This window comes from Aspergillus nidulans, chromosome IV (assembly GCF_000011425.1).
Source record: "Aspergillus nidulans FGSC A4 chromosome IV".
Lineage (NCBI taxonomy): Eukaryota > Fungi > Ascomycota > Eurotiomycetes > Eurotiales > Aspergillaceae > Aspergillus > Aspergillus nidulans.
The window spans coordinates 1784003-1811343 of record NC_066260.1 but is presented as its reverse complement, the minus strand read 5'-3'; the positions used below and the strand labels follow the sequence as shown (position 1 = coordinate 1811343).

At 50.3% G+C, this 27341-nt stretch overlaps 9 protein-coding genes across 9 annotated transcripts, besides 5 other annotated features; 4 read left to right on the top strand and 5 right to left on the bottom strand.

Moving 5' to 3' along the window:
- Nucleotides 1-27341: part of a sequence feature (contig 1.129 1..627835(1)) that runs on past both edges of the window.
- exg2 (protein exgD) lies at nt 178-2949 on the top strand (the record flags this gene model as incomplete). Its single annotated transcript, XM_675710.2, has 3 exons — nt 178-1254; nt 1309-2315; nt 2382-2949. 3 exons carry the CDS (start codon nt 178-180, stop codon nt 2791-2793), a joined length of 2496 nt encoding a protein of 831 aa, XP_680802.1. The 3' UTR covers nt 2794-2949.
- Nucleotides 3533-4115, bottom strand: ANIA_07532 (uncharacterized protein; the record flags this gene model as incomplete). The annotated part of the gene is made up of 2 exons (XM_675709.1): nt 3533-3843; nt 3917-4115. 2 exons carry the CDS (start codon nt 4113-4115, stop codon nt 3533-3535), a joined length of 510 nt encoding a protein of 169 aa, XP_680801.1.
- On the bottom strand, nt 5758-6074 carry ANIA_11568 (bL33 family ribosomal protein). The gene is made up of 2 exons (XM_050612018.1): nt 6046-6074; nt 5758-5942 (listed from the first exon to the last, which is right to left on the bottom strand). The coding sequence occupies exons 1-2, from the start codon at nt 6056-6058 to the stop codon at nt 5773-5775; spliced, it is 183 nt and encodes a 60-aa protein (XP_050467981.1). The 5' UTR covers nt 6059-6074; the 3' UTR covers nt 5758-5772.
- Nucleotides 7715-8100: a sequence feature (Protein overlapping with rRNA (ANIA_07531, CBF79577.1) was converted to a misc_feature.).
- Nucleotides 8377-8513: a sequence feature (Protein overlapping with rRNA (ANIA_07531, CBF79577.1) was converted to a misc_feature.).
- Nucleotides 8602-8791: a sequence feature (Protein overlapping with rRNA (ANIA_07531, CBF79577.1) was converted to a misc_feature.).
- Nucleotides 8840-8843: a sequence feature (Protein overlapping with rRNA (ANIA_07531, CBF79577.1) was converted to a misc_feature.).
- ANIA_07530 (uncharacterized protein) lies at nt 14516-15354 on the bottom strand (the record flags this gene model as incomplete). Its single annotated transcript, XM_675707.2, has 1 exon — nt 14516-15354. The coding sequence occupies exon 1, from the start codon at nt 15173-15175 to the stop codon at nt 14516-14518; it is 660 nt and encodes a 219-aa protein (XP_680799.1). The 5' UTR covers nt 15176-15354.
- Nucleotides 17939-18224, bottom strand: ANIA_11567 (uncharacterized protein; the record flags this gene model as incomplete). Its single annotated transcript, XM_050612017.1, has 2 exons — nt 17939-18127; nt 18177-18224. 2 exons carry the CDS (start codon nt 18222-18224, stop codon nt 17939-17941), a joined length of 237 nt encoding a protein of 78 aa, XP_050467980.1.
- Nucleotides 20346-21665, top strand: ANIA_07529 (putative zinc metallopeptidase; the record flags this gene model as incomplete). The annotated part of the gene is made up of 1 exon (XM_675706.1): nt 20346-21665. One exon carries the CDS (start codon nt 20346-20348, stop codon nt 21663-21665), a length of 1320 nt encoding a protein of 439 aa, XP_680798.1.
- On the bottom strand, nt 22339-23248 carry ANIA_07528 (uncharacterized protein; the record flags this gene model as incomplete). Its single annotated transcript, XM_675705.1, has 2 exons — nt 22339-22393; nt 22542-23248. 2 exons carry the CDS (start codon nt 23246-23248, stop codon nt 22339-22341), a joined length of 762 nt encoding a protein of 253 aa, XP_680797.1.
- On the top strand, nt 23972-25283 carry ANIA_10960 (uncharacterized protein; the record flags this gene model as incomplete). The annotated part of the gene is made up of 1 exon (XM_050612016.1): nt 23972-25283. One exon carries the CDS (start codon nt 23972-23974, stop codon nt 25157-25159), a length of 1188 nt encoding a protein of 395 aa, XP_050467979.1. The 3' UTR covers nt 25160-25283.
- On the top strand, nt 25706-26779 carry ANIA_10947 (NAD(P)-dependent alcohol dehydrogenase; the record flags this gene model as incomplete). The annotated part of the gene is made up of 1 exon (XM_675704.2): nt 25706-26779. One exon carries the CDS (start codon nt 25706-25708, stop codon nt 26777-26779), a length of 1074 nt encoding a protein of 357 aa, XP_680796.2.

The following is a 27341-nucleotide window of genomic DNA, read 5'->3' as shown; positions in this document are numbered from 1 at the left end:
GTCGACACTTGGCGAGAAAACCTTGTATGAATGACACTGCTGCTCATGTTTTCCCCCTCTTGAGGTTCTTCCTCAGCTCCAATGCGCCCTTCTCCGCCCTAAGATAGAGTCCTGCGGGTAGCAACAGCATTCCTGCTTCTGACACGAGACACCACATTCTTCACCAAACAGGATTGCATGCCCAGCCAATCCCGCAGTCGGGACCGATATGGTCGCGACAGTGATCGCGATCGTTCCCGCGTCCAACCACGCAGAAGATACCACGTATCCGAGGACGATGACGATGACGACGATTTCGACGACAACCCACGCGACCGCCGTTACAGACGAGATGGCTACCGGCGCGCGCCTGTTGATTCACGAGCTTACGATTCTCACGACGATTACGAAGTAGTTGATGTGGAGGAGGAACCACGGAGATACCGATCGGATACAGAGCGACGGCGGGAACGGGCCAGGGCGTCACCGGGCACGTCACCTCGCAAACGAGAACGCACACGGGACTCAGGCGGTGGGCACAGACGACGGCGAACAGAAGAGAGCGATGGCAGCCAGGCGCCGCAAGCCCACCGGGATAGGAGGTCACGCACAAGACGGGATCGCGGCCTGGACGATGAGGATTTAGAAGACGCTGCACGAAGACTCCGTCGCCGGGAACGAGAACGCGAGCGAGAACGACGCGCTGAAACCTCTAAGCACAAGAGTACGGACTCTTCGAATAGTTCGGCCGGGTTGTTGAATGCAAACGCCTTGGCTAAACTCAGAGCGCAGCATGAAGAGTTGGACCGTCAGGAACAGCGTCGGGCAGAAAAAGAAGCTAAAGCGGAAAGGAAAAGAAGGCGCAAACGACCCGCAGTCGAAGGGCAGATGCGCACCCTCGATCCGTTTCCTGATGAAGTCCCTCGGGGTCAATCCAAAGGTCGCATCGTATCGGGGGCCTACCTTGAAGAAGGCAGGGCTCCAGATATGGAAGTCAGACTGCGTGGGGGCGGAAGAGGGCCACCGAGGGAGAGACGATGGGAGAAAGATAGTGATGGCTCAGCCCCACTGACACCGTTCTGGAAGCGGAAGAAATGGTGGTGGATTGGAGCCATTGTGCTCGTTATCGTGGTCATAATTATTGTTGTCGCGGTCGTTGTATCGAATAATAAGAAAAGCGACTCAGATTCCGACTCAGATTCCAATTCAGGTTCATCAGATTCTTGGGGTGGTGATAAATCGTCCTTAAATGGACTTGATCACGACAGTATCCCGGTAAGCCTGACCTGCCACTCGTTTGCGAAAGACCGTTATACTAACATGCTCTAGAAATCCGCCCAAGGCACAGTGCTTGACCCATGGACATGGTACGAAACAACAGACTTCAATGTAACCTATACAGACGAGACTGTTGGTGGGCTCTCTGTTATGGGCTTGAACTCCACCTGGGACGATTCTGTTGCGCCGAACGAAAATGTACCGCCACTTAACAAGCCATTTCCGTATGGGTCACAGCCAATTCGTGGTGTAAACATCGGAGGATTGCTGTCTCTCGAGCCCTTCATCACGCCCTCCCTATTTGAAGGCTACTCATCAGATGTCGTTGATGAGTACACGCTAACCACAAAACTAGGCGACAACGCCGCCAGAAAGCTTGAAGAGCACTACGCAACCTTTATCACAGAACAAGATTTTGCCGACATGGCTGAGGCTGGGATCGACCATGTTCGAATCCCATTTTCCTACTGGGCAGTAAACCCCAGGGAAGATGAGCCCTATGTTGCCAAAATCTCGTGGCGTTATCTACTTCGCGTCATCGAGTACTGCCGCAAATACGGACTACGAGTAAACCTCGACCCGCACGGTATGCCGGGCAGCCAAAATGGCATGAATCACAGCGGACGGCAAGGCAGCATTCGCTGGCTAAATGGTGATGATGGCGACACATACGCCCAGCGCTCGCTCGAATTTCATGAAAAGATATCCAAGTTCTTCGCCCAGGACCGCTACAAAAACATCATCACCATCTATGGCCTAATCAATGAGCCGTACATGCTTTCCCTGGATGTCGAGAAAGTTCTCAATTGGACCGTCACAGCCGCCGAATTGGTTCAGAAGAACGGCATTACCGCCAAAATTGCCTTCCACGACGGTTTCCTCAATCTCAGCAAATGGAAGACAATGCTGAAGAATGGACCCTCGAACCTTCTTCTTGACACCCATCAGTATACTATCTATAATGTTGCCCAGATCGTTCTTAACCACACCGCAAAGGTCAACTTCGTCTGCAATGATTGGGTTGGCATGATTGGTGAAATCAATTCCACTTCTGAAGGGTACGTTCCTTTCCTTTCTCCATTCGTGTACGTCGCAGATTATATAAGATACTGACAAGAACAAAGCTGGGGTCCCACAATCTGCGGTGAATTCACACAAGCCGACACCGACTGTGCGAAAAACCTCAACAATGTCGGCCGCGGCACCCGCTGGGAAGGCACCTATTCTGAGGGCGACTCGACTATGTACTGCCCCACGGCCGAACAGAGGACATGCAGCTGTACCGAAGCCAACGCAGACCCGTCAGAATACTCAGATGACTACAAGCTGTTCTTAAAAACGTACGCGGAGGCCCAGATGTATGCCTTTGAGCAAGCACAGGGCTGGTTCTACTGGACGTGGCATACTGAGTCGGCGCCGCAGTGGAGCTATAAGACGGGTTGGAAAAATGGATTCATGCCCGCAAAGGCTTATAATCCTGACTACAAATGCGGCGATGACATTCCGAGTTTTGGCAACTTGCCCGAATACTATTGAGGATTTGTTTGACTGTCTAGAATGGGACTTGTACATGTGACCTGTTGTTCTGGCTTTATTTTCTTGCATATACGGCTTCTGGCATTGAACATACTATGATAGCAAATGACAATCTGTTTAGGCGCTGGCGTCATGGTCTGCGTCTTACACTGCGGGTTTTTCAATCAAGAAGGGTATATCTCAATCTACTTTACAACCTGGTCAAGACAAACCCTAAGCGGTTGCCACGTCCGTATTGAGAAATGCCCGCGGTGTTCTTAAGCTCTTGCCCGACACTTGAAGGATTCTGTTCAAGAAAGCACTCCACAATCATTACCGCAGATTGAAAACGAATCCGGACTGCTGGCAATTCAAGGGACTCGGGGCTCTTGCTGAAGAAATTGCGCCCTGGCTATGGCAAGGACAACGAGCATAACGTGTAATTGCACAAGGTTGAGTATTGATTACCTTACGCATGGGAATCAGCTAGAGTAAAATGCATAACAACTTGGTATCTTCACATGAAAAGGCTAATAGGTGCAAACATAGTCTTGTTTTGGTAAGCCACAAATGACCTCTTTCTAGCATATATCCACGAGTAGAGAAGCACACTTATTATCCCCAGATTACCAAAAACAGCATAAAGATCCCGCATTAACAATGAAGTACAAAATACCCGTCCTACAACCGGCGTAGGGGAGACGCAATGTACTTGCCAGCCATCGCCGTTAAAGATGGAGTTCGTAGACGGAATCTGGCATTACGAGCGGTTGAATGAGAAGTAAGAGCTCCAGCCACGAGGCTTGGTCTCTGAACTCTTCGACGCTTCGTTCGATGTAATGACAGCGTCCTTTTCCACGTCCGTTGGCTTCCTCGCCGGCTTCACTCTTGGTGCAGATCTATCCGCGGCGTCTGAATCACCATCCGGAGTAAGCGGCCGTTGGCTTCTGGGAAACCGGGGCGTGAGAGGCGTCTTGACGGCTCGAACCACTTGTTTGGCGGATCGTCGGAGCGCCTCGCGCATAGCCCATTGACGCTTCTTGGCTATGTAGAAGAGAGCGGCGGAAGAGACTGTAACAAGGAGAGGATGTTAGCATTACGACTACTTGCATTAATGAATGGGCGCCGGTAGGGAAGAACGAACATCCTAAGATAACAACCACTCCAACAATCACACAGAGCGCAATCATGCCTCCAGTGGACATGCCTCCACCGCCCGACTTCCCAGCTGCACCAGCAGCATTTAAAGCCTCGATGTCATTTGGATCGTATTCACCCTGAGCGGCCGACTGGGCGACAAGAATGGAGACCACAAGAGAGCTGTATAGATACGTAGGAGACATAACTCGCTTAGAACTGCATAATCGAGATGACCAACAAAATGCGAATGGGCTCGACGGCGCGAATCGAATTCAGTCTTTTTATAACAATGTAGTTACCTGCGAGAGACGGGAATTATTTGGGTAAAAATGGGCGCGGGGGGCTCCATGGCCCGTCTCTATATAGCAGCGCAACATTTGTAGTCGCACGAACCACCAATCTTCAGGAATCTGCAGGATCAAGTCACCGTGACGGCGACAGATGATAGGTGCACGCAAGTCGACTCGAAACTCTGATCCCAGATATCTGCAGAATCGTCAGGTTGGATTGGCATGAGGGTTTGTTTGATGCCGCAGGGGGAAGCTTCAGCAACCAATCAGGAGGCACCGATGGCTGTCACTTTGTGATGTAGGCGCTGGGGTTGTGACAAGGATCTTGGCTTTTTTGGACCTTTCCCTTGATGGTCCAGCGCGGCAACCAATGGTATGTTAGTTTGAGCTGAACGGCGATTACATCCCTCGTCCTTCATCAACACCGCCCGATATAGTCCGAATGGGGCGGACTGCGGCTTTGCAACTGGGCGGGTCTGCAGAAACGCCTTGTTTGATAAACCTCCTTTCTCTGTCACGAAATGAATCACACAAAATTGTGTTACCTAGACTTTTTGCAGAGTGACCTGATTCTTATATGAGAATTGTGTCTGAGTCGGGAGCTGGATATGCATCCTGCTGCACCTGCTGCAGTGTCCGCCAGAGCAGTCTGGTCAATTATATAAAGTCAGGAAGGGAAAGCGCCTAATTAAAAAAAAGGAAAAAAAAAAAAGAGGCAACAAATTGCACCCACCAAGAGCGGCCATTCAAGCGCCTGGCAGACTTGGTAATTGATGTCTTTTGGTACTCGTTGGCTAGCGAAATCAGTTGAGAGCTGTGAGGCGACGACAAGCGATGGAAGAAGAGCCAAACGAGTACCACACGCATTTCTGGATACCAGCGGCCAGGTACCAGAGGTTTTGTTCAGCAGCTGACCCCGGCATTGTGATCTAGACAATGCCAGACAAGGAGCGGATCCGCGCTTTGCGATCATTGAAGAGAAGCCCTATGAGACTGACTTATGGGAGCAGTCGTACTTCGTCACTAGCCCAAATCTGACAAGATGAGCCTCTAGCAGAGGCAAGAGAGGGGCAGGACGGGGAATGCGGGCCGGTTCTGCTCTCTTTGCGGAATTGTGCAGGTTCTGACTCCAGGTGACAGAAGCGCTCACTTAGCTGAGGCGCCGGGAAGTGAATCAAACTGACTGATATAGACACTATAACCGATAATATACCATGTACGATTAGGAAACCAGCCTCATGTAAAAAGCGACGGGATTGAGGAAAATGATGTATATTGATTGACCGAGCTTGTTTGCTAAAACGCCAGAATGAACACCGTATTGCCTATACAGCACCAAATATGATAGCAAATAGAGGCAACTCGAAAAGCGCCCTTATTGCAGTGTCTAATGTACATGATCGTCGTTCCAAGGAAGCGGGAGCGCAATACCCATGCGCGGGGTATGAGGATCGCAAATGAGGTAGAATCGAGTAGAACCGAGAAGACCGAAGCCGCGGGAAGATGATCCAAGATCGGATAGCCATGACCGGCGATAGAGGAATCGTCGAGGTCCGCGGTAGAAGGTAAATCATTTCGCGCGTCCACCCTTGGTTGCCTCCAGGAACAGCACCTTTTTCTTGACAACGGGATCATACTTCAGCATGCTCAAAGGACGGTGCGCACGGGGTCGGGTCATTGTGCGGTAGTAGCCAGTCATGGCCATCGAGATCAGGCGAACGGCCATGGTACGTGATTTCGCTGTCAGATGTAGGATTAGCTTAGCGGTTACAAAACGGGTCGTAGAGGCGGGTTCAGCGGTGGAAAGATTGTGTCCACCCAGAATTGACGGGCTGAAGCGTACCTTTCTTGGCCATATTGGCGGCTGGACGCTGTGAGGACGGGAATTGAGGCTGTACGAGAAGTTCGTCAATGTTCTTGCCGGAGGTTCGGAAGAGGTTTGGTTCTCCGGGTCACGTGCCAATATTCGAAAAAGGTTAGCGCCATATGCCCTATCCTCTCTATCACATTTAACTCAAACGAGACTCGGTTATCACTCCAAATGCTGTCGATTTTTTAAATTAAGACATTGTTTAAGACTGCTATATGATCTCCTGCCCAAGACTTTCGCGCATATCGAGCGGTCGCAGGGTCAAGGATTCTCAGTTCGCCTGGCTCAGGGCTGCCGTTAAGCCGCAAAGAAGTGAATTGGTGCCTTGCTGCTTTGAAGGGCGAATAGCCCCTGTCAGTAATAACTTTGTAAAGCAAGGATGTTCCCGTATCCTGGGCTGAATACAAGCTCTCTTTCCCGCAGCCACTTTCTTAGCTTGTTGACTGCGGGTCGAAATGCCCTGCATTGTGGCCGTGGCCTCAGTTGAGAACTCCAACGTACTAACACATAAGACCAGGCGATATCGGAACGCAGTCATTTGATGAGAGAAAGGACAAATATTTGGCAATATAAAGTTTCCTCGTGAACCATGCCGAGATATGGCCAGCTTTTGCAAGGCCTGACGGCACCGTCACCCTCGCATCGGCTTTATGAAAGTTGAAAGCGTACAGTCAATAAAACGAGTAAACTGCAATACTGCAATTGGGTATCCTATCATTTATCGCACTGAAAGTTTATTGGCATGGCTAACTACAGATCTTGCTTCCACGGCCCATGCTATAGTCTCATGGAAGACCTCAGGATACAGCCCGTTAATCACTAAACCTGCCTTCGACCTGGCGTGGAAGGAGTTGTGTGTTGACTACATGCGCAACAGAAGCATATGTTACCATGATATAAGGAGTCAAAGAAGTGTCGCCCGTAGATAGAAGCAGAGCACCTGTTGCATATTTCTATCTCAGTACAACCTCCCTCCAGGTCCATCATCAGCTCACGCCATCTAGGGAATGTGCTGAGGGCGTAGAAGCCTAGAAATAAAAGCACAGCGCCCATTTTTGGCCCGGCTGTTATTAGCAGTTCGGTCATATGGAATAGCTGCCACTTGCAATGACACTCACAACAACAAAGAGGATGACCTTGTCCTTCAAGTTATCCGCGGTGGTTAGCAGATCAGGGGAATCTGGCCTGCGTCGATGCACCGCGCTAGTCCGTTGCTTTCGCTCACGAATGTATCTCTGTCCAACCTGATATTCCTTGCGATGCAGAGCCAAAGTATACCACGCGGAATTCTAAGTCGCCCGTCGTACACACACCGACGAGGTAGTAAACAATGTATCACTGCCTTGGTGCAGCGCATCCTCTTCTGCTCAATATCACAACTACAAATTGTAAATGATTCGCATGGGATACGGAGAGCAAACCGCTATCATGAGTGCTGCAAGCTACATGAGTTCAATCTCGAACCTCACAGGCATCAAGAAGAATGTTGGGCCAGATGGTAGGTTACACAAGACAATCGCAACAACATTATCCATCAAGTTTATTGATACAAGCTTACGACGGCGAATTAGACGTCTAAGGGTGGGATCCAATGCCTTATAATCAGCCACAAACGTGCTGCGTGGCTGAAACTTGCCAGCAATCAGCCGGCAAGAAAGGCCTCTCGCACGCTGCCTTCTCCATCGCGTCTCGTTAACATCGTCCAGTGTCGGATTCCCCCGGAGGAGTAGCGCCTCTTTAGAGCGAAGTTGAGGGCGTGATGAATGCTCATGCACCCTATGCAACCACACCCGGTATACTCCTGCTTTTTCCTGTTCCTTGCAGTCAGCTCGTGTTCCTCGCAAATGCCGGAACGACGCTGGAGAAGACGATATCCCTTGTGCTGAACATGTGAGGGTCTTTGAGTATTGCCTGTTCCCAGCTTGACGTTAGGGTTTCTGTTTTGTTCTTTTTGTGCCGTTGCTGGGACCAGATTGAGCGCGTCGGCTTTCCAGGTCGGGTTACTAGCTTTGAAACCGATTCCAAGGCCTATCTTTGCACAGCAGTATATCGTCTTTGGAGAAGGAAAGATTGTTTGGTTCCGCACCTCCTCTAACTAGAGGTCACTAGTAGCGAGATCTCGTGAATGGGCTGGTGGGGTAGACACTGTACCCTACAACCTGCAAATAACTGTTCAAAGCAAATGTTTGCGGAAAAGCAAAATATGGCAAAACAATTGGACTGCTTTCCGCCAATATAGGATCTCTTGGCGATGTGCTATAGTCCGCTATTTTGGTCTGTGGAGAAGTTACCCGTCTCACTTACTTATGTTTTTAAGTCCTGATAAACCAGGCACATACGACCATAGGGTGTGGAAAACAGGGCTTCCCGTCCGCTCAGCCGTACTTAAGCCACACGCCGGCTGGTTAGTAGTATGGTGGGTGACCACATGCGAATCCCAGCTGTTGTATGTTTTTTTGAATTGATGATATCTTGTATTTAGGAAAATCGCCTTCAGTCCTTCACTTGAAGCCCACCTAAATGGTTTACCTGAATGCCAAAACTGCTGACACAACCTCTTGACAATCTGTCACCCTCCGATTTCCCGTAAGTCTCACGGAGAACAGCTTGAAGGCAAGACGCGCAACAATCGGAGAAGCAAGAGCAAAGGCGCACCAGCAGCAGCCAGTCGTTACAGACCATTCCAGCCTGCAGAGAGCTCTCCACAGGATCTTCCAAACTAATAAATCCATAAAAAATGTCTCATGAGCGATGAAGCGCCACCTACCCATATTGAAGTTGCCTACTGGCCTAGGTGGATGACATGGTCGTCAAATTGGACGAAGTCTGGATACCGTGGAACCTAAGGGGGACGTTTAAGCCTCATTCGTCGTCTACACTATATAAGGGTGTCTGTAATTAGACCTGATACAGTACGGAGCGGAAACTTGTCATCATCTGCAAAATAGTTCAGGATCGAGTGAAAAATGATAATAACGAGAACACACTAGAGCGTTTGCTGATCATCTGGCTATCAGGCCTCGTTATTGATTGGTGTACAGTGAGATCGTGTTGCAGTTCTCGCTGACTTTGAGTCAAACATGAATGCCCCGAAGCTGAACTAGAGAATTAATAAATATGGACTGGACAGATAGATCTTCTTGCGCAATCAATATTATTTACTCTACTGGTTTAATGCCTGGTTCAGCTCCTGGGCCAACTGAGACGAACGCAAGCTGGAGGCTTTGATCTATCCACCCTCCATGTCCCTACCGCAAAGCAGTACACCACAATCTCCAGGCAAAGAAGCGGCGTGTTACAGGCGGATATTAAGAGGTGCCGGCCTTGCAACACGTAGGGCTATTCAAAGTTACTGGTTGCCCTCAGCATACTGCACTGCCAAAGGCCGATATGAACCGGTTAAATATCCTTAGGACTTATGTTTGAATGACATCAACAAAGCGGACGGGCTCAGCTTTGACTGCTGTATGGTCAGTGGTCAAGCTGTCGTGCTGTACTCGCGGCTGCATCAAAAATGAGTGTGTTAGGTTTGGAGTTGACGACTCAGTATGATGACATTGAAGATAATGCTGGGGGAAAGAGAGAAGCATTAACGCCAGAACGACACCACCACAAGGACGCAGCTGCCGGCGACAGAAGGAGGAAGCTACGCGAGGTTGCGGCGAGAGCGAAGAAGCATTTCAGCAGCAGAAAGAACGAGATCCCAATGCATAAATGATGCTCAACGGCGGGTCGCTTTCGAGATGGGTAGACGATATTTGGGAATCAGTCCCATAGCTGGTTCTTGAATTGGTTGAATGTTCTGGCAGGCATTTCATAAGTTGATGAATGCTTGCAAAGCTTTGTATAATGAAATAGCTACAAAGGTCTGCTAATACCATCATTCCGAATAGCTGTGGCCAGAATAGACCGGTGACTGCCGGTATGCCCCTTCTTGTTTTCCGATATCAAAAGTAAATCCATTGCCACAGGTGAGCAAAACATCCGCCGAGAACGATATGTAGGGCTCCCCAGAGAAGGAACTCGTATGCCTACTCACAATGCTAATTTGCGGTCAGATGTGTTACGCCATTTGCTGCATTTTATGCTAGAAATTAGAACTCGTAGATATTCTGTAGATGGTGACGAATCGCCAGATTGGGGCAGGGCACATGAGATGATATTCTTATTCTGTGATACAGGTGGATAATGAAGTAATCGCTCTCATGATGATTCATTCAGGATGTATTCTTTGGGAGTTGAGACAAGCACCCTATCGAATCTACTCTATCTCTCCAAAGCAGACAAGTATATGTTCTCAATACAGGAACAAAATACAGTACCGAAAGTTCTATCAGCTATCTGAGAGCCCCGTCGCCCTAAAAGGGGCACAACCGCGCTCTTCAGCTATAACACAAACCAAACCAGCGGGTTCGTCAAGTCAAAAACATCGTCATACATTATATCTCCATCTGCAATATTGGTCTTGTAGACAAGAAGCCTTGGGTCGATTACTGCAACAATCACTCGTTCCCGCCTTTGCCAGGTCAGGTTAAATACTTTGGCCTCCACAGAATCGTATCTGCAAGCTCAGCGACCACGGCCTAGCCAGAGCGAGCTCTTTGAGCCACGGATTGAGGGCTCGATTCGACCCTGGGACTGCATGAGTGTGCGGGGCTCGTACATCTTTAGCACATGGAGACGGAGCTACATAGTTGCTTGATCCCTCGTCAAAGAGTTGGGCGTAAGGAGGACGATAAATCGGTACTAGGGGCCGTTGAGTTAATTGATAGGCGCTCACTGGAGGCGAAAGGTGACAATTGCAGAGAGGATACTCTATTTTATGCCAAGTCAATCGCTAAGCCCAATATCGGTTATTTAGTTCTACGTGCATGTGTATGAATGTCTATGTCCCCGTCTGTTACCTGGGAACTTTGGGTTGACGAGATATGTCTGTCTTGTCCCAGTGGTTAGGGCTTGAGAAGCTGGACAAAAGACTTGATTGGGCAATTGTATGTAGGATGCAGGACTGTATTTTTGACTTCATCAGCTACGGAGTAGCTAGTCTTATTATAAATCCATCTGAGCTTGTGAAGGTGACGCTCATTATTGAAAGCAAACAGTTTAACTATCAAGCCATCGAGATAACAGGTTATTGAACCTCCTTTTAGGCCAAATAACTTCCTAGAGTATTCTACCGAGTCGATGTTGATAGCCGTTATCATTTCGCGCAAGACGCATAGTCTGCTGACCCAATTCTACAGACCGTCCGGATAGCCCTAAGCCTATCGTCTCGTGTTCTACAACTCAGGAAATGGGTAACACTTCTCTTCTATAATACACTGGTGGTCGCTAGGTTCAAGGACCAATAAAAACTGTCTTGTCTCCTACTTTCGCCTTCTGTTCTAGCTCCATACCTGCGATTGTGGGGATATACACGCAATGAGTCAACTTGCCTCCTTGGCTTCAACCATGATGCGATGCATATCCCAGCCTGGTTCGATCCTAGCTTCTCGTGGTCTGCTCGTCTAGTATATGGGCTATATGCAAGATGCAATTAGCTGCTCAAAGCAAAGCGGAACGCAAAATGCAGGTAGGATCCAGCCCCGTCCTATCTTTATTCACCTGAATTCTGCGCTTCTATATACCTGCCAACCGTTGCGCATGTAATCATCGTAGGCAAGCGTCACCTGACTGTCTGTTAAATGTTATGTAGGTTCCTTGGGGAGATTGGATACTGGTTTCGGCTCCCTGCGGGAAAGACCTCAAACCCTAAACGAGCTCTGTTTTGGCATGAGCACTATGCATGAGCACTATTAGCCGCTCTTCAATCAAGCTAATCCAGCGCTAAACTGTAACTAGAGGGATATCACGGTCCGAATGCCATGCCCTATGCTACCCCAAGGCATACGACGAACCCGAACACCTGACTGGCCGCATGACCACCCTTCCAGCAGCGATGGATCCGTGCCCCAATACCCTGCCGGTCTCTCTGCCTAGTTTCGGCTTGATCCGTCAAACCTTGTCCTAGATGCTACACTGCATTTTGCTTAGCTGGCTGGGAGGTTTAGAATCCATAACCGCAGCCAGAAGTCACATGGCACCCCTCCGAGTGGAGGAGGGTAGGGTTACGGTCCACCCCTTATGTGTGAATTGAACTGCTCTGAGACAACCATCCACTACAGACTAGAGGTGCGGGGCTATAGATCTTTTCCTTGTTTTGTCGATCATCAGGGCAGCTTGGACCGGAATTAGCCGTCAGGCGACCAACCTTTTGCTCTTGTTGCGCTTGCACTAGCCACAGTTCTCGCCGAGCGGCATAGTCTACAAAGTTCAGGCAGAACCCATTTCACATACGGATTTAGCATCGGAATCATTCATTTTCCCGATCCCCTGCATGCAGTCTCGCGGCTGCGTAGCTCTAGTCTAGTCGCCACTCTAGGTTCACGAGTGTCCTCGCGGCCGGTCCTCACACTCGCAAACTGGGTACATTACTCTATATCAGAGCCTGGGTCTTATTGGTCTGAGCGACGAACCATGCCAGAGAACTCGGCTGTGAATGATTGCGAGAGTCAGGCTGGAGCCTGTACAAAGCCGCATATCCGCTGCTCCACCACATATCCGTGATGTACGTATCACTAATGCCTATCAGGGAGGTCAACCTGGCGAACGATACCTCCCAGGCCGACGATCCACGAGAGTCCACCGGGGCAAGCGTTATCACTAGCCTATCGATCACACGACAGTCGATCCCTTTTAGTATTACCAGCGGCTTTGCATTATATAGCTATTACTTTCAATATTTTTATGTTCTCTATCATTCTCTACTGTTGTCTATTCTACTCTCTATTATTCTCTATTATTTTTTCATAATGTTTTTATTATATATCCTATTTATTGTATTCTGTTCTGCCACTTGCTTAGCGTATCATTCTTCTTATTTCCGTTTTCTTTCCCACCAGGTTGCCCGTGCTGCAATTGCAGGGCCTAGGTCCCGATATGGAAGTCAACGAATTACAGCTTTTTGAATCTGCATCAAAGCACATTGACCATCCGAGAATACCTAGATGCGTTTACAGTCTGCCTAGCTTATTAGGTGGCATCTTCAGGAAGACTGAGTGGGTGAGTGTAAACGGTCCAACAAACCGAAACTCCATAGTCTCTAATTGGCCGACCTTGTATACAATATCTGGCTTAATCTAGACCAGTCCTGGAATAGTCTCTGAAAAATCAAGGAAGAGGAGCTGAAAAGAGGTGCCTGGCTTGGAGTGTCGAATCCTAGCAGGTCAGCCTAGCGGACATACCAGCTGAACCTGACACCAACCCCGGTCGCACAGAGACTGCCTTGCAGCCCAAGTCACTAGGGACCTGCACCGTGCACCTAGCATAGTATCAGCAGCACATCTCCAGCTCTTCTTGGTATCTATCGCTGTATTGACACGAAGGTCGAATGATGTCGAATGAAAATCGGTCTATGGAGCTCCCGCATCCCCAGGCATAGATGGACGGAAGCCTATTGAGCCTCAAGCCAGCTCGTACCCGTCTCTTGATTATTGGACCGTTTGTCACCAATAAACCCTGAGTGGATACGCAATGTGCAATGCATGTATATGCAGGGCGTGCTTCTCCCTTCCAAGTACAACTTGCATGCAGCCCAGATCTCTCCACCATAGTGAAGAGTGAGTCAGACCCTGCCAACGCTATTGCCTACATTTTTTTTGTCTTTTTTTTATCTTTTTTATTTGTCTTTCCCAGTGGCGAGAGAGTGGGGAATCTGTCTTGCTCTGCAACTGCGGGGGGCCTTACAAAGTATTCAGTATTCAGTGAGTGCTTCTGAATAGGCTCTAGGCTACTACTTCTGTTAGGTCGGGAGCTACTCGGTAAACATTTGGCGTAGCAAATCAGTGTACTTTCATTTTGCTAACTAACAAAGGAGAATAGCGAGTGTCAATGACACTATGTCAAAGTACATGATAGCTCTCCAATAATGGTAGGCAAGTCCAATCATTCAAATGCGGGGCATCCGTTCGTGCAGGTGCATAAGTGAGTCACAACAGGACTGTCCAATCAAGACAAAGCCTGCAAGAAACCAAGTGGTTTTTTTTTTGCTTTTGTTGTTTTGACCTTTTTTGGCTCTGGTTTCTCAGTGTCGTGGTCGTGGACGGGATGAGAAAATAACGCATAGTGCGTAAGAAACTGTAGGAGTGTCTCCTTCAGCGGGATCCCATGAGCAGCAGCGGTTGAAGCTGAGCTCAAGGAAATCGTCTCAGAATAGAAGTGCGGGTGAATCCGGTTCACTCCATGGAGCTGAGATATTGGGTCGGGGCAATACCCCAACCCGGGTGGGGTGGTTGTGGGAGCACCTGGCTGTAGTGTGACAGCGACAACAGGGAAGAACGGTTGTCGAACTCGACGGGAGACAGCAAAGAGAAGAAAATACTATCTAAACAAGTAGTTGCCTCGTTCACCGGTAGTAGTCAGTTGGGCGGAGGTAGATGCGCGAAGACTCCTTGACTCGCTCCACGCGGTCTGCCGCATCAGATTCGTAGAGGGATCCCCTGCTGGGAGAGCCCCGGGCTGGGGAGCCTCGCTGAGAAGACGGGTAAACAATGACACGGCGGGTCTTGACGCTGACAGTGCGCGGCTCGCGCTCGATGATTTCAGTTGCGGTCATTCTCTGGGAGTTGGAGCGGCGCGGGGAAACGTGGTATGTACGGTCGTAGCTGATGACTGGCTTCTGGACGGCCGGGGCCTTCTCCCTCTCCTTCTCTTTCTCCTTCTCCTTGTCCTTGCGGAGGCTGAGGCCATCCTCTAGAGCGAGGAGGAGATCACGGGTTGCGATGCAGCGGCGTGGGATGTTGACGAGAGTAGGCTGGTTAAGGTCGCGGTCGACAACAGAGTAGGACTTCCTGTTCTTGGAGTACAGATATGCGGCCACGTCGAGGGCGTACTCGGTTCCGCGGCGGCAGAGGGTCTCGCCGTCTTCTTGGACGCGGCGGGGGTCGCTGCAGATGTAGCAATGGTCGGCGTGACGCTCAAAGGACATCATGACGAAGTACTCGTCATCGGCCAGCTCACGTACTGGAAGTACGGAGGGCTCATTGGTGACAATGGGAGCAGGCATACTGCTGGTTCGTCGAAGACGAGGACTCCTGTGTCTAGGAGATGCGAAGCTGCGACGGTAGGTGTCGCGCAAAGAGATTGGGGGCCAGGAAATACGGGCAGAGGTGTTGCGTGACAGTTTGGCGGTGGGTGGTTTCAGTTCAAGTCAAGAGTCTGTCCAAGTGTATGGATGTATCTTTGAGTGAAGTGACTGAGAGTTGGATGGTGAGTAGAGAGAGATAGGTCAAGGTCGAGAGGGGATCGAGGTCTATATAGATCTCTGGGAGCAGAGTGACGGCATTGGTCACAGGAAGTTCCTACAGTAGCGCATGGTTGCCTGGGACGGATGACTCGAGACGCTAATCCGCTAGCTGCAGGGCTGTGTTGCTGGGATTCGCTCTTTGGAGGGTCTTCCAGTATTCTCATTGGCTACAGCACTGCTTTCTGTCGGTCTGCTCGTTTCGCAGGCCATTCCTCATCCAGGAGTCGGCGTCGTGGAGTCATTCGTTCTGTCTCATTGTTGATCTCGTCTGTGGCTTGATCACTCGTATCCGCGCCTCAGTCATCTCTCGCTGTGCCACAGTCTCAACCTCCCACCTTCCCCAGGGGCTTGAGAGTCCATTCACTCTATGCTCGGAAACGCACTCATTTCCTAACATTTTTTGACCTAAAGATGCAATGATCGTTGGTTGTTGAGCCTCGATGGACTTCCAATACCATTCGCTCTGCAACCGCCATTGTAGCCGCGACCATTACTCTGAGACGTCCGACTGTCAGGGACCGTTCTGTCGGTACCAACCCATCTATTTTCGTCCTCTTCCAATCTCCAGGAATAATTATTTCGATTTATTGTGGTCTTGTCGAGTTCTGGCGAGTCGCGAACTGGTTGTTGGTGCAGTCGACGTCAGTCGAGACCCAACACTCACCGTTCGTCTTCCCCCACCTCTTTCTCAGCCTCGCGTTCAGCCTCAAGCCTCAACCCCAGGCTAACGCTCCCCGGTTAGTGGCATCAACACAGCCCCTCTATTACGCCAGTTCTTTATCGCATCTCACCTCGAGTAGAGAGCACCAGCCACAGTCAGATTGATAATCTGGCCTGAAGAGCTGAGCGGGCATCTTGTGCGGGAGCCAATGCATTACAATGCAATGGACTCTATCTCATCCTGCACGTCATCGTCAAGATTTCGGCGACAGGCACTGCCTCAGGGGCAACATGCTTGACGCGCGCGAAGACGAAATGTAAGCTCAAGTCTCCCCTGAGCACAAGACAATCAGTTCTAGCGCCCGGCCGTTTCACGTTCTCTCGTTCGACTCTGACGTCCAATACTGTCTGCCTCAGGAACTCCGGACTGAAACTCGATCATCATATCAGCACCGAAGATAGTATTCTTAAGCTTAACGCTCGCTGCCACTAGTGCTCGTCGGGATATTCTTGGTTGAGTTTGCAACCTCGTGTTCAGTTCCCCTTTGAGTTACCACTGTGACAACACGGTATTGAGGCGATCTGGTCACATCTAAAAATATATCGTTGCCGGCCAGGTAGCGATCCCAATTCTCTCCATCTTGTCGTCTTGAGAATTCTAAAATTATTGAGGGTAGGCTCCAGAATTTCCTCTTCGCTCGCGCATGACTTTTTCTCGCCCCCAACGCTTGCGGTCGAACCTCCTCCTTGGCTGACACTGCCGACGCCAGGTCTAATTTCTAGTCTACTCAGGAAGACTCAATAAGGGTAGCACATTATGCATTGCTATCTTGGTTCTCTCTTAAGTATAGACTTTCATCAAGTAGCCGGGCTAGCTCAATCGGCAGAGCGTGAGACTCTTAATCTCAAGGTTGGGGGTTCGACCCCCCCGTTCGGCTTTACTTTTTGCTCTTGAGCTGTCAGTGGTCCTGGCTGTGAGCTTTTTTTTGCGGCTCTGGTGGGTATTCCACCTGGTTTCTGCGGGCGGGCGGGTAGTACGCCCACGAACGACTGGGCGATGGATCCACCTGCAGCCCTAAGGACTTTACGCTTGATCGCAGAGCCACAGGGCGTTGATATTAGAAGAATCAGTAATGGAGAGCAATGACTTATTGTAAAATTCTGTTCTATAGTCCAATAGAGATTGGAATAACTAGTTGACTTTATTATTAGATAAACCGATTCATAAGAGTCCATATGTCCATAGTAGTGCCATACCCTCCAGTCACGAACCGGAACTGAATTGAGAAGCTCTATGGAGAGCGTACGAGGAGGAGCCGCCCTTTGATTGAATATAGTCTGATATTTAGTCAGAGATTTACGTGTACTGAGCTCTACGTGAGTCCGTCAGATTCATTCCGTTGTTTTTCTTCTGCTTTCTCGGTGGGCAATGTATTTTCATTGACAGTTCAATGTAGAGCCTATCATATGCTAATCGAGACGAAGAATGCGAATCGCGCAGTTCTCAGTTGCTAAAAACAGCTTATCACCCATATCACCTAGAACTATCTAATGTCAGAAGCAATTTCGGAGCGGACACCCTAGTGTACGAGTTATTCAGACCGAATATTCCTCACTTGCGCTTACCAAGAACAGTCACATAGCTGACTCCAACACCCAGATACTTAGCCATAGCTCCTCGCCATAAATAGAAACTTCTTTCGTCGTCTCGGTGGGCGGTGGGGAGGCAAATGTCCTAAAATTCGAAGAGGAGATGTGAAAGATGTTTCTTGGTGCACCCACAGGCGCTCGCAGGTTTCGGAACGTCCAAAACCCAGGCAAGTCAGGTCAAATCGGCCTTTTTCGGGATATAAAAGCAAAATGTCACCAGAACGGGTCGTATCCAATCATATATTCTGAGAAAAAGGCGTCGTCTTCCCAATCCCACTCCTGCTCGTGTTCAGCTCCGTCGTGCTCCCCGAGGACATCATCAGGGTAGCCGTCCCATCCGGGCCAGAACATGTCCATCATGGTGTAGAACAGAATTATCCACCTGGCGGTTGGGCGGTGGATCTACAGGTGTTAATTGTGTTGTCAAGTATGAGCTGGGTAGCGTACGTACGAGAATAAATGACAGGAAGCGGTTGTAGAGACTGTAGAGATCGGCCATTGTAGGCCTGATTGGTCTTCTCTCGCTTGATCTTATGGGTCTGGATGGGACTGTGTTTGATGGTTGAGGATCCGTCTGGAGACGGGTTGAAATTCTGGATACACACAGCGGAACTGTTGTGTAAAGGTGTTGAGGATGGAGGGTGACACTTAGGGAACTACCATGTCACCCAGAAGATGCTAGGCAAGTAAGAAGAACTCACATGGTCCTGGGTTTTCGTTCCTCAGTATTTGTAAAATTGAGAGACATCTGAGTGTGGTCGGCGCTCATTCACTCTTCTTTTGCCAGTAGTCGCCCTAGGCTGCAATGTGGGTGCCTTGCCGGTTCAACACCAACACTTTCTTCTCTTCTTCTATCCGCAACTCCATATCCTTGTCATCCTATATATGTTCAGGAAACGATAGAAGCTCTACACCGTGCTCTAAGGCTATGTGCTTGTCTGCAAATATGCGGATTGTAACCATACCTAGCGACTGGGAACAGCCGTGGGGTAGCAGACCAAGCATTGCCCGTCAGGCGTCGGGCTGGTTGCACAGTCCTAGACCATTGTCCTGATCTCCTCTTAAGCAATGCCTCTTCCTAGCTGTTATGATGTTCTATAGCCGTATCTCCTGCAGTGACAATTTGTTCTATTTACCGGTCACTGGCTACCGCCAGTGACCGCCCGAGCCAGCTTAGGGCACAAAGGAACCAACCATCATCACGAGTCAGCGACTTTCAAAGAGGCACTTCTTGATCTGATCAGTATACAATGGACCCTCTGACGACAATATGACTCGCCATATCCTGGAATCTATAGACTTGGCACGAACTTTTCTGGAAGAATATAAGGATCGTGAGTTCTGCGACTGGCCTTCCTGAAGACAATGCAATTTGAACGTGGCAGCAAGATTTGGTTGAAGTACGGGATGACTCCTTCCCGGCTAAAGTGCGGCAACAACATGAGGCCGAATTGTGAGTTGCCAGCCAGTGTAGGGGTTTATCGCAAAGCTAAAGGAAAATTCTCTTCAAGCTCAAAAGACAAGATGCGGCTTACGGTCTGGTGTTCACGCGGCATGGAAGAACACGCTTGAAAAGAGGAAAAACGCTTGATCAAGAAGGAGCTGGTAGTAGCGCGTAGATCGTTCTGCGTCTCACCATCATGCTATAATGAGCCGCGACTTTGCTTGCGCTCGGCGACTGTCTCTAAGCATCTTCAGTGATGAGCAGTGCTGATCTAGGGCTACCCGAGGCACATAAGCAGCAGCTGTTGACCTGGGTAGTCATGGAAAGCAGTTGCAAACGCGACATTCACAATCAAAAGATATCATTCAATGGCCGGATTCAACGTGCGTTGACAACGCTGCGACGATGCATGCAAGACATTGGGGCATTGAAAGATGACGCTACGATACAGTGCTATTCAGATACAGGAGAAACAAAATCCTTCGTGCAATATATTCCCTATCATGTTCTGCAGCGACGAGTGTCCAGCAGTAGGAGTACATCCTGTTGGCTTCTTGAAGAGGCGAGCTGCTCAAAAATCCCGAAGAATAAGACTCCCAGTGTTCAACCACACGGACATTAAGATCTAATCTCATAATCTTCAACGGATTCTGTTCTTGAACCGCGCGGTAGGAACTTCAGACGTTGTATCGCAGGAATTTGTACATCATGAAGGACACAGAAACGTTTACTAAGAGCCACTGGAACTGTCCTATCCAGCTAAGTGCGGGACGAGACCAAGGCCGTGAAAACGATGTTAAATTTACGGATAGTGATCTATATTCTACGGCGCAAACGTTGTTTCTACCTGGACCTTGCAACCAGCACGCGTGACTATTTGTAGAGGCTCGCAAAGGTACAGACAGGCAAAGCTTCCGAACTCAGCAATGGCTTCTCAGTTATACACAAGTAATGACAAGTGACAACTGATTGCCTCGGGATCTCCAAGTGTGCTCCAAGTGTACTCCAAGTGTACTAGCTTAGGCAGGACTCTGAGTGGAGGAGTTGCCGAGCAGTCGACTTTGCCGAGCTGTCGCCCAATCAGCCTGGCTGTCTTATCAAGAGTTGGATACAATTAACATAACCCCCAGGCTTTGCAGCATGTAACCCCTCATCCAATTCTCACAACTGTCCACGATGCAGCTCCCAAGTAAGCCGTCCAGCAAACCAGAAAAGCAAATGTTAACTCGTGCAGACCGACACAACGCTTTACACGACATTGTCGACAGATATCGCCCCGATTTACAGCAATACGAGTCTGTCTATCGCAAAATACACAGCGCCCCAGAGCTCGCGGGGCAGGAAAAGGAGACATCCTCGCTCGCTGCAAGCCATCTCCAGCGCCTAGGCTACGAAGTCCATACCAACATTGGCGGATACGGAGTCGCAGGCGTTCTGCACAATGGACCCGGTTCCACAGTGCTTCTCCGTGCAGACATGGACGCCCTTCCGCTGGAAGAGAAGACAGATCTGCCATACGCAAGTCACCGAATCATCAAGAACAAGGCAGGTGCCGAAGTACCTGTCATGCATGCCTGCGGCCATGATACCCACGTTGCAGGTCTAATGGGTAGCGCCGAGCTTCTCCATTCCGCACGAGACCACTGGTCGGGGACCCTGGTACTCATCTTCCAGCCTTCAGAGGAAGAATTATCTGGTGCCCAGGCAATGCTAGACGACGGGCTATACGACAAAGTCCCGAAGCCGGATGTTGTCCTCGCGCAGCACGTTATGCGCATGAAAGCCGGAACGGTTGGCATACGAGCAGGTCGATTGTTAACTGCCTCGGACGCTTTTGACGTGCGTATCTTCGGTCGCGGAGGCCACGGCTCGTCGCCCCATACTTGTATCGATCCGATTGTGATTGGTGCGTCTATTATTACCCGTTTACAGACCATCGTCAGTCGAGAGATCACACCGGGCGAATTAGCCATCGTTACGTGCGGCAGCATCCAAGCAGGTTACGCTCCGAATATTATCCCGGACGAATGTAACCTACAGCTGAGCGTTCGATCCTACGACCCCAAGGTCCGCGAGCGTCTCAATACATCTATCAAACGCATCATCGAAGCAGAATGTGACGCATCAGACGCACCGAAGAAACCAGTCATTAAACATACATTCACGGCCCCAGCCACCATCAACGACGAAAAGACCGTCAAGTCTCTCCTGAGGACATTCGGATCTTACTTTGGAAGTAATCTCGTTGAAGTCGAACCTGCGGCTGCAAGCGAGGACTTTTCGCTCCTGGCCACGGCCGTTGGGGCGCCGTATGTCATGTGGAATTTCGGGGGTATTGACACAGAGGTCTGGGATGATGCTGTGAGACAGGGTAAACGCGACGAGCTGCCGGGGAACCACTCGCCGTTCTTCGCGCCTGCAGTAGAACCGACGATCGTTACGGCGGTTGATGCTATGGCTTTAGGGGCATTAACGTTTCTGGCGCGGGACGCTTGAAGAGATTACATTTTATACTTGGCTTATACTCTGGCCTGTTATCATGGTGGGAGTATACTGTGCTTTCCCGTCAAAGCTAGCAGCATAAGCATGTCATGCTGCCCTTCATACTAAGCGCGCAGCTGTGTCGTTCAGTTCAGTGATCATAGCAAGACGAGGCAGAGAACCGACAGGCCTGGATTCGGAGAAGGAACTTGCTACTCCTCCTGGAGAGTGCCTTGCGGCTACTAGGTAGTCATAGTAGGCATGCTAACGGTAGGGAGGTTCCGGTCCTCTCTGTCTATAATAATGAAACTCTCTCATGAATCACGCACCCCGAACTAATAATTCGCATACCTTCGTTTGCTCCGGCAAGTCAGAGGTCGAGCATGACTACTATATAGTACGCTGAACCAGGGATTTCCCCGAGGTTCGATTTCCTTGCTATCGGAATCTACTTGTCATACATCCACCTGTAAAGGTGATAATATTGACGTAGCTGCTCCAGGGGCACTGAATATAAGCAGTGTGCATGTCATCTAATAAAAGAGGTAGGGCCTCAGCTATGACGTGTTCAGAGCAGAATATCTCCCGTTTCCCAAATATAACGCAGCCGTAAACCGAGCGGGCCCCCTCACGTTCTGTTTCGTTAAACACTGCTTATTCAACCATGGATATCCGCTATAGAAAGGATCTAATAACCCGCAGATCGTGCATATACAGGGCGATACGGCGTACTAGCATTATAGCTAGCGCAAAAATGCATGTTATGCCATTCATAATAATGACCTAAACTGTCATCACATCATGACTCGTATCTCATAACAGGCGAATATGCCTTCTCCAGTTTCCTCTCATCCCCCCTCCAGCTTGCCCGCGGCAGCCGCAGTTTCGTACCTCGGCAGAACCGGCGTTGCTGACGCCTCCCAACTGAAATCCGTCCGCCTCGGCAGTCCCATCATGCGCTCGCGGACCGCCTGCGCCAGCGCTTCTTTGCGCTCTTGTTCTTCCTGTGGGGTCAGGAAGCGCGGCGTCCCGTAGGCGTCGACGATGACGGCGCCGCTTACGTCGCTGTAGGAGGGGAGGAGGGAGGGAGTGGAGGGTGATGGGCTTGAAGAGGTGAGCATGGTAGTGGTTGGGTCTGAGGTTGGAACTGGAACTGTAGGCTCAGTTTGGGTGGATTGCTGGTAGCGGGATGCGATGGACGCCGATGAGATTGAGTGATCCGCTGCGAGAGAAAGGAGAGTCGTCGGCGGGTCGATGTCCTCCCAGGTAGTCTGGGCTTGGGTTTGTGATTCCTTTGGCGACTCTATCTCTGAATCCAGCTCTGGCCTAAGTGATGAAGGCGAGGGTAAGCTTGAAGTTGGGGGAAGGGCAGATGAAATTGAATCGGGCTCCTGCTCCCGGTCTGGTTCCGGTACCAGTGCCGGTGCTGGTGCCTGACGGCTATGAGCCTTAACGGCAAGTGGTTCGGTGACCGCTGGAGCGCGCGCCTTGCGACTGAAAAGTGACCGTAAGGAGAGCTTAGACTCGGTGGTTGGCGCTCGAACTTGGTCTGGAGCTGAACCCAAAGACGGGGAGCTCTTTTTGTAGAAGGACGGCATGATCTTGATGACGATGACGGTGATGATGACGATAACGACGGCTGCGTCGATAGTCTTCTGATATTATAACCCGCTCAGTTGTTAATGGCGAGCATCGCTCGTTGTCAGACAGAATCGTTAGCGCTCGAGAAGCCCGACCCGGACGCATTCGACGCTGACGTGGACGTGAGCTGCAAGTGCAATGGCCGGGAGCACTTTCTTTACTTCCAGTCCAGTACGGACGGCGGCTTGGGTTCGAACCGAATTGAATCAGGCCTCCAGGCTGTGGGACGCGATTCTGCACAGAAATGGGCTGCCGAGTCAATCAGAGGCCAGCATCTGGGGTGGGCCTGGATGTCCTGCAGGGTGCAGAATGATGTCTTGAGGGGTTCGATAGGCTGCCACTGTGAGATGTCGTCAGTCAAGCGTGAAAAGGTATTATAACTGGACAAACCTTCTATAAGTAGTCTGAAGCAGAAACATTTGTGGAAGAGAGATGTCGCGGTGGAGCTGGAGAAGTGTTACCCCTGGTCTCATGGTCGCCTGGCCCCCAACCAGAGCTCGGCGTCTTTCCCCCATTCTGACCCCGCACTGTGCCCCCGGGGCGAACCAGCTGGGCTGTCTAAGCTCAGCGTAGGCTTATATAGCCCAGTCTAGATCTGAATAGTCCCGTTAGCCACGGGAGGCCCAAACTCGAAGTCATTCTTGTGTTAATTCTCTCTTTGCGAATGCAAAATACAAGCCATGGGCCCTACTCAGCTTCCTGCCTCTACTTCTCCCACCCTGACCTTAGCCCACCCAACTGTCGCCGAAACCCAGCAAATCTGGTCCCAAACGTCAGATATCTGGACAGACGCTCTCAGTGTTCCGCAGTACTTGGAAGAGTACGCGTACCTGCTGACCGTCCCACTTGCGCGGGATCACGGGATCACGCAGTGGATCCTTGTGGATAGCCTCGACAAACCGACCGTGCCAGCCAACGATCTCAATGGACGCGAGGGAACAAGAAGAATCCTGGCTTCGTGCGAGACATTTCGCAAGAGGGCATTACTCGCCAATCGACTCGCCAGCGATGATACCAAGAACCGGTGCACCGATATCCTCGTCCACGGCGTAGCGAGCGTCTTCTGTGACCCCCAGTTGCGAGGGCGGGGATACGCTTCGAGACTATTTAAGGAACTAAGCCATATCTTGCCACAATGGCAAGCGGGCGAGGTCGAGAAGCCTAGAGGCGTTGGTAGCGTGCTCTATTCCGATATTGACCCGGCATTCTACAAGCGACAAGGCTGGGTTCCGTTCCCGAGTTATCATTTAGAATTTGAGCCCGTACAGCTCGAGCATACCGCTGAGCCGCTCTACGCCGAGAATCTGGCTTCCCTCTGCCAGAGGGATGAGGAGATTCTCCGGGCGTCAATGTCGAGCCCGTCAACGATGGGTGATCGGGGCAAGACTAGATTCGCAATCATCCCAGATCACGATCATATGCTCTGGCACCATGCCAAAGAAGAATTCGGCGCGCACAAGCTGTTCGGTGGCAGCAAGAAGCCCGAGATTAAAGGAGCAATTGCCGGCCCTGCGGGGAATAGAGTCTGGGCCATCTGGATGCACCGGTTCTATCGCCATCCTCAGGGCAACGATTCGGCTGCGAATACGCTATACATTCTCCGTCTCGTCACCGAAACCCCTTCGCCTGCGTCCGAGAGCATAAGAGCTGTGCTCCGTGCGGCGCAGTCTGAAGCGGCCAATTGGGGATTAGGCAAGGTGAAGTTGTGGAATCCGCCCAGAGACCTAGAAGAGGCTATCAGGGCATCCGGGGTGAAGTTTGAAAAGAAAAAGAGAGAGCAGGATAGTGTGCCGTGCCTAAACTGGTTCGGAGAGGAGAGTCCAGATGAGATGGAGTGGGTGCTTAATGAGAAGTATGCTTGGTGTTGACCCTCTAGAGTCCATACCGGACTCCTTTCTGCGACTGGACTTATCAGGCCCGTATAGACTTCAGTTTAGATTTCTCATAAAGCGCCAAACATCACTATAGAGAATAGATTATCGATTATGTAGTGTTCAGTCCACCAGAGTTCCATCCGGTATGCTTAAGAGCATTCACACCACCTCGGCCAGTACATCTATTCACCGTGATTCCTTCACTGGCATGACGAGCTGTCCAATTCAGTCAAAAATCTATGCATGTTTAATGGCACGCGACAGCGTCTGCAGTCTTGGCAAGATGAAGCTATACGCAAGGACCACCGGCACTAATCCAGTTTTGGCTAGAAACAATCGAGAAGTACTAGTCCTTATCTAGTTAGTGGAAAGCAGTCAACGTACTGGACCTGGATAGAGACTCGATCAACGTCACTTAACTCTTTAGCAAGTCAACACGAGAGCAGCTTAATCTACTGCAGTCTTTGTTACATTCTACTCTTCCGTCTCATCATTCCATCTAGCAACTGCTAAACTACAGACATCAAGCTTGCCATCAACATGTCCTCCACAACACACTCCCCAATCCCCCCAACAATGAAATCCTGGCTCTACTCCAGCACACAACCCTCAGTAATCAGCAACCTCTCATTCACTGCCTCAGCCCCTTCCCCTCCCCTCCCCAGCTATGCAAACCAGCTCCTCATCAAAGTCTTCACCACATCCCTCAACCCCGCCGACCACAAAGTCCCCCAACATGCTACGATTCCCTTCACGGGTGGCAGAACACTGATCTGCGGTCTCCCCGCTTCACCGGGTCTCGACTTCGCAGGAAAGATCGTGTCAGTACATCCGAAAAATAGGACGGAGTTTGAACCCGGGCAATTGGTATACGGATGTCTTGCGAGACCTCGCACATTCGGTACAACGGGGGAGTATATCCTTGCGGATGCGAACGATGTTGCGCATTTACCGGAAGGCGTCAGTGTGGATGATGCGGCATGTTTGGGTGTTGCCGTGAGGACCGCGTACCAGAGTTTGAAGAACTATCTTGATTTGAGCAAATTCGAGGGCGGGAGCGGACCGAGAGTCTTCATAAACGGCGGTAGCGGTGGATGTGGTGTGTTCGCGATTCAAATTGCGAAGATGCTAGGCTGTCAAGTTACGACGACCTGCTCGGGTCGAAATATTGAGCTAGTCAGAGATCTCGGTGCGGACGAGATCATCGACTATACAACCACCAATGTCACCGAAACCCTAAAGACCAAGGGCTTAGTCTACGACCATGTCATCGACCATATCGGCCTCCCTGGGAATCTGTATGCTGAATGCCACCATTTCCTCAAGCCATCGGGGGTCTGGGTGCAGGTTGGTGCGGGGAGTATCCTCACTGCATTTTGGAGGGCGATCACGCCGCGGTTTCTCGGAGGCGGACGGAGGTGGTTTGTTCCGCTCATGATGGCGAATAGCAAGGAGGATCTGGTGGAGGTCGGAAATCTGCTTAAAGAGGGAAAGCTTCGAACTGTTAAGGATGGGAATCGGGTTTGGGAATTTGGGGATGTTAAGAAGGCGTATGAGTTGCTGGCGAGCGGGAGGGCAAGGGGGAAGATTGTTATCAGAGTTGCGGAGGACTAGGTAGACATACCGTTAATGTGACCTGTAATGCATTTTGCATGCGTAGCTGATCTAGGCTTTATGCATGATAGATAGGTGGCAGCCCGCAGTGGTTTCCAGCATCGTTCTCATACCTTCTCAGGGCTTGCACAATTCTGTCTTAGGGAATTCAATTACTATACCCAGAATGTTTAAGTAGATACAGAGCGGCTGCACAGAGTCCTTTCTGCCCATTAAATTGAAGTGCTTCGTCTGTTTCCATTGCTTGTACAGATTGGAGGCCCTAGTGAAAATCCCGGGTACCTAATGCGCCATTCGTTATAGAACGTCAACATCCGTGAGGGCAGCAGTCATTGAACCAAAGAGTGCCTCTAGCCTTGCACGGGGCCCTGGGTCTTCCTTACCTCCTGAAACTGCTGGAGAGCCGCTTCCAGGAACAGAACTATTCGTGCTTCACGCATTCTTGCTCTTCAGCATGGGCAAGAGCCATGAGCTCTAGCTTGAAGGCTGGAAGTCAGTCACTGATTTACCAGACTACTTGGAGACGAGATTAATATATTCCACTTGACGGTAAGGCAAGCCG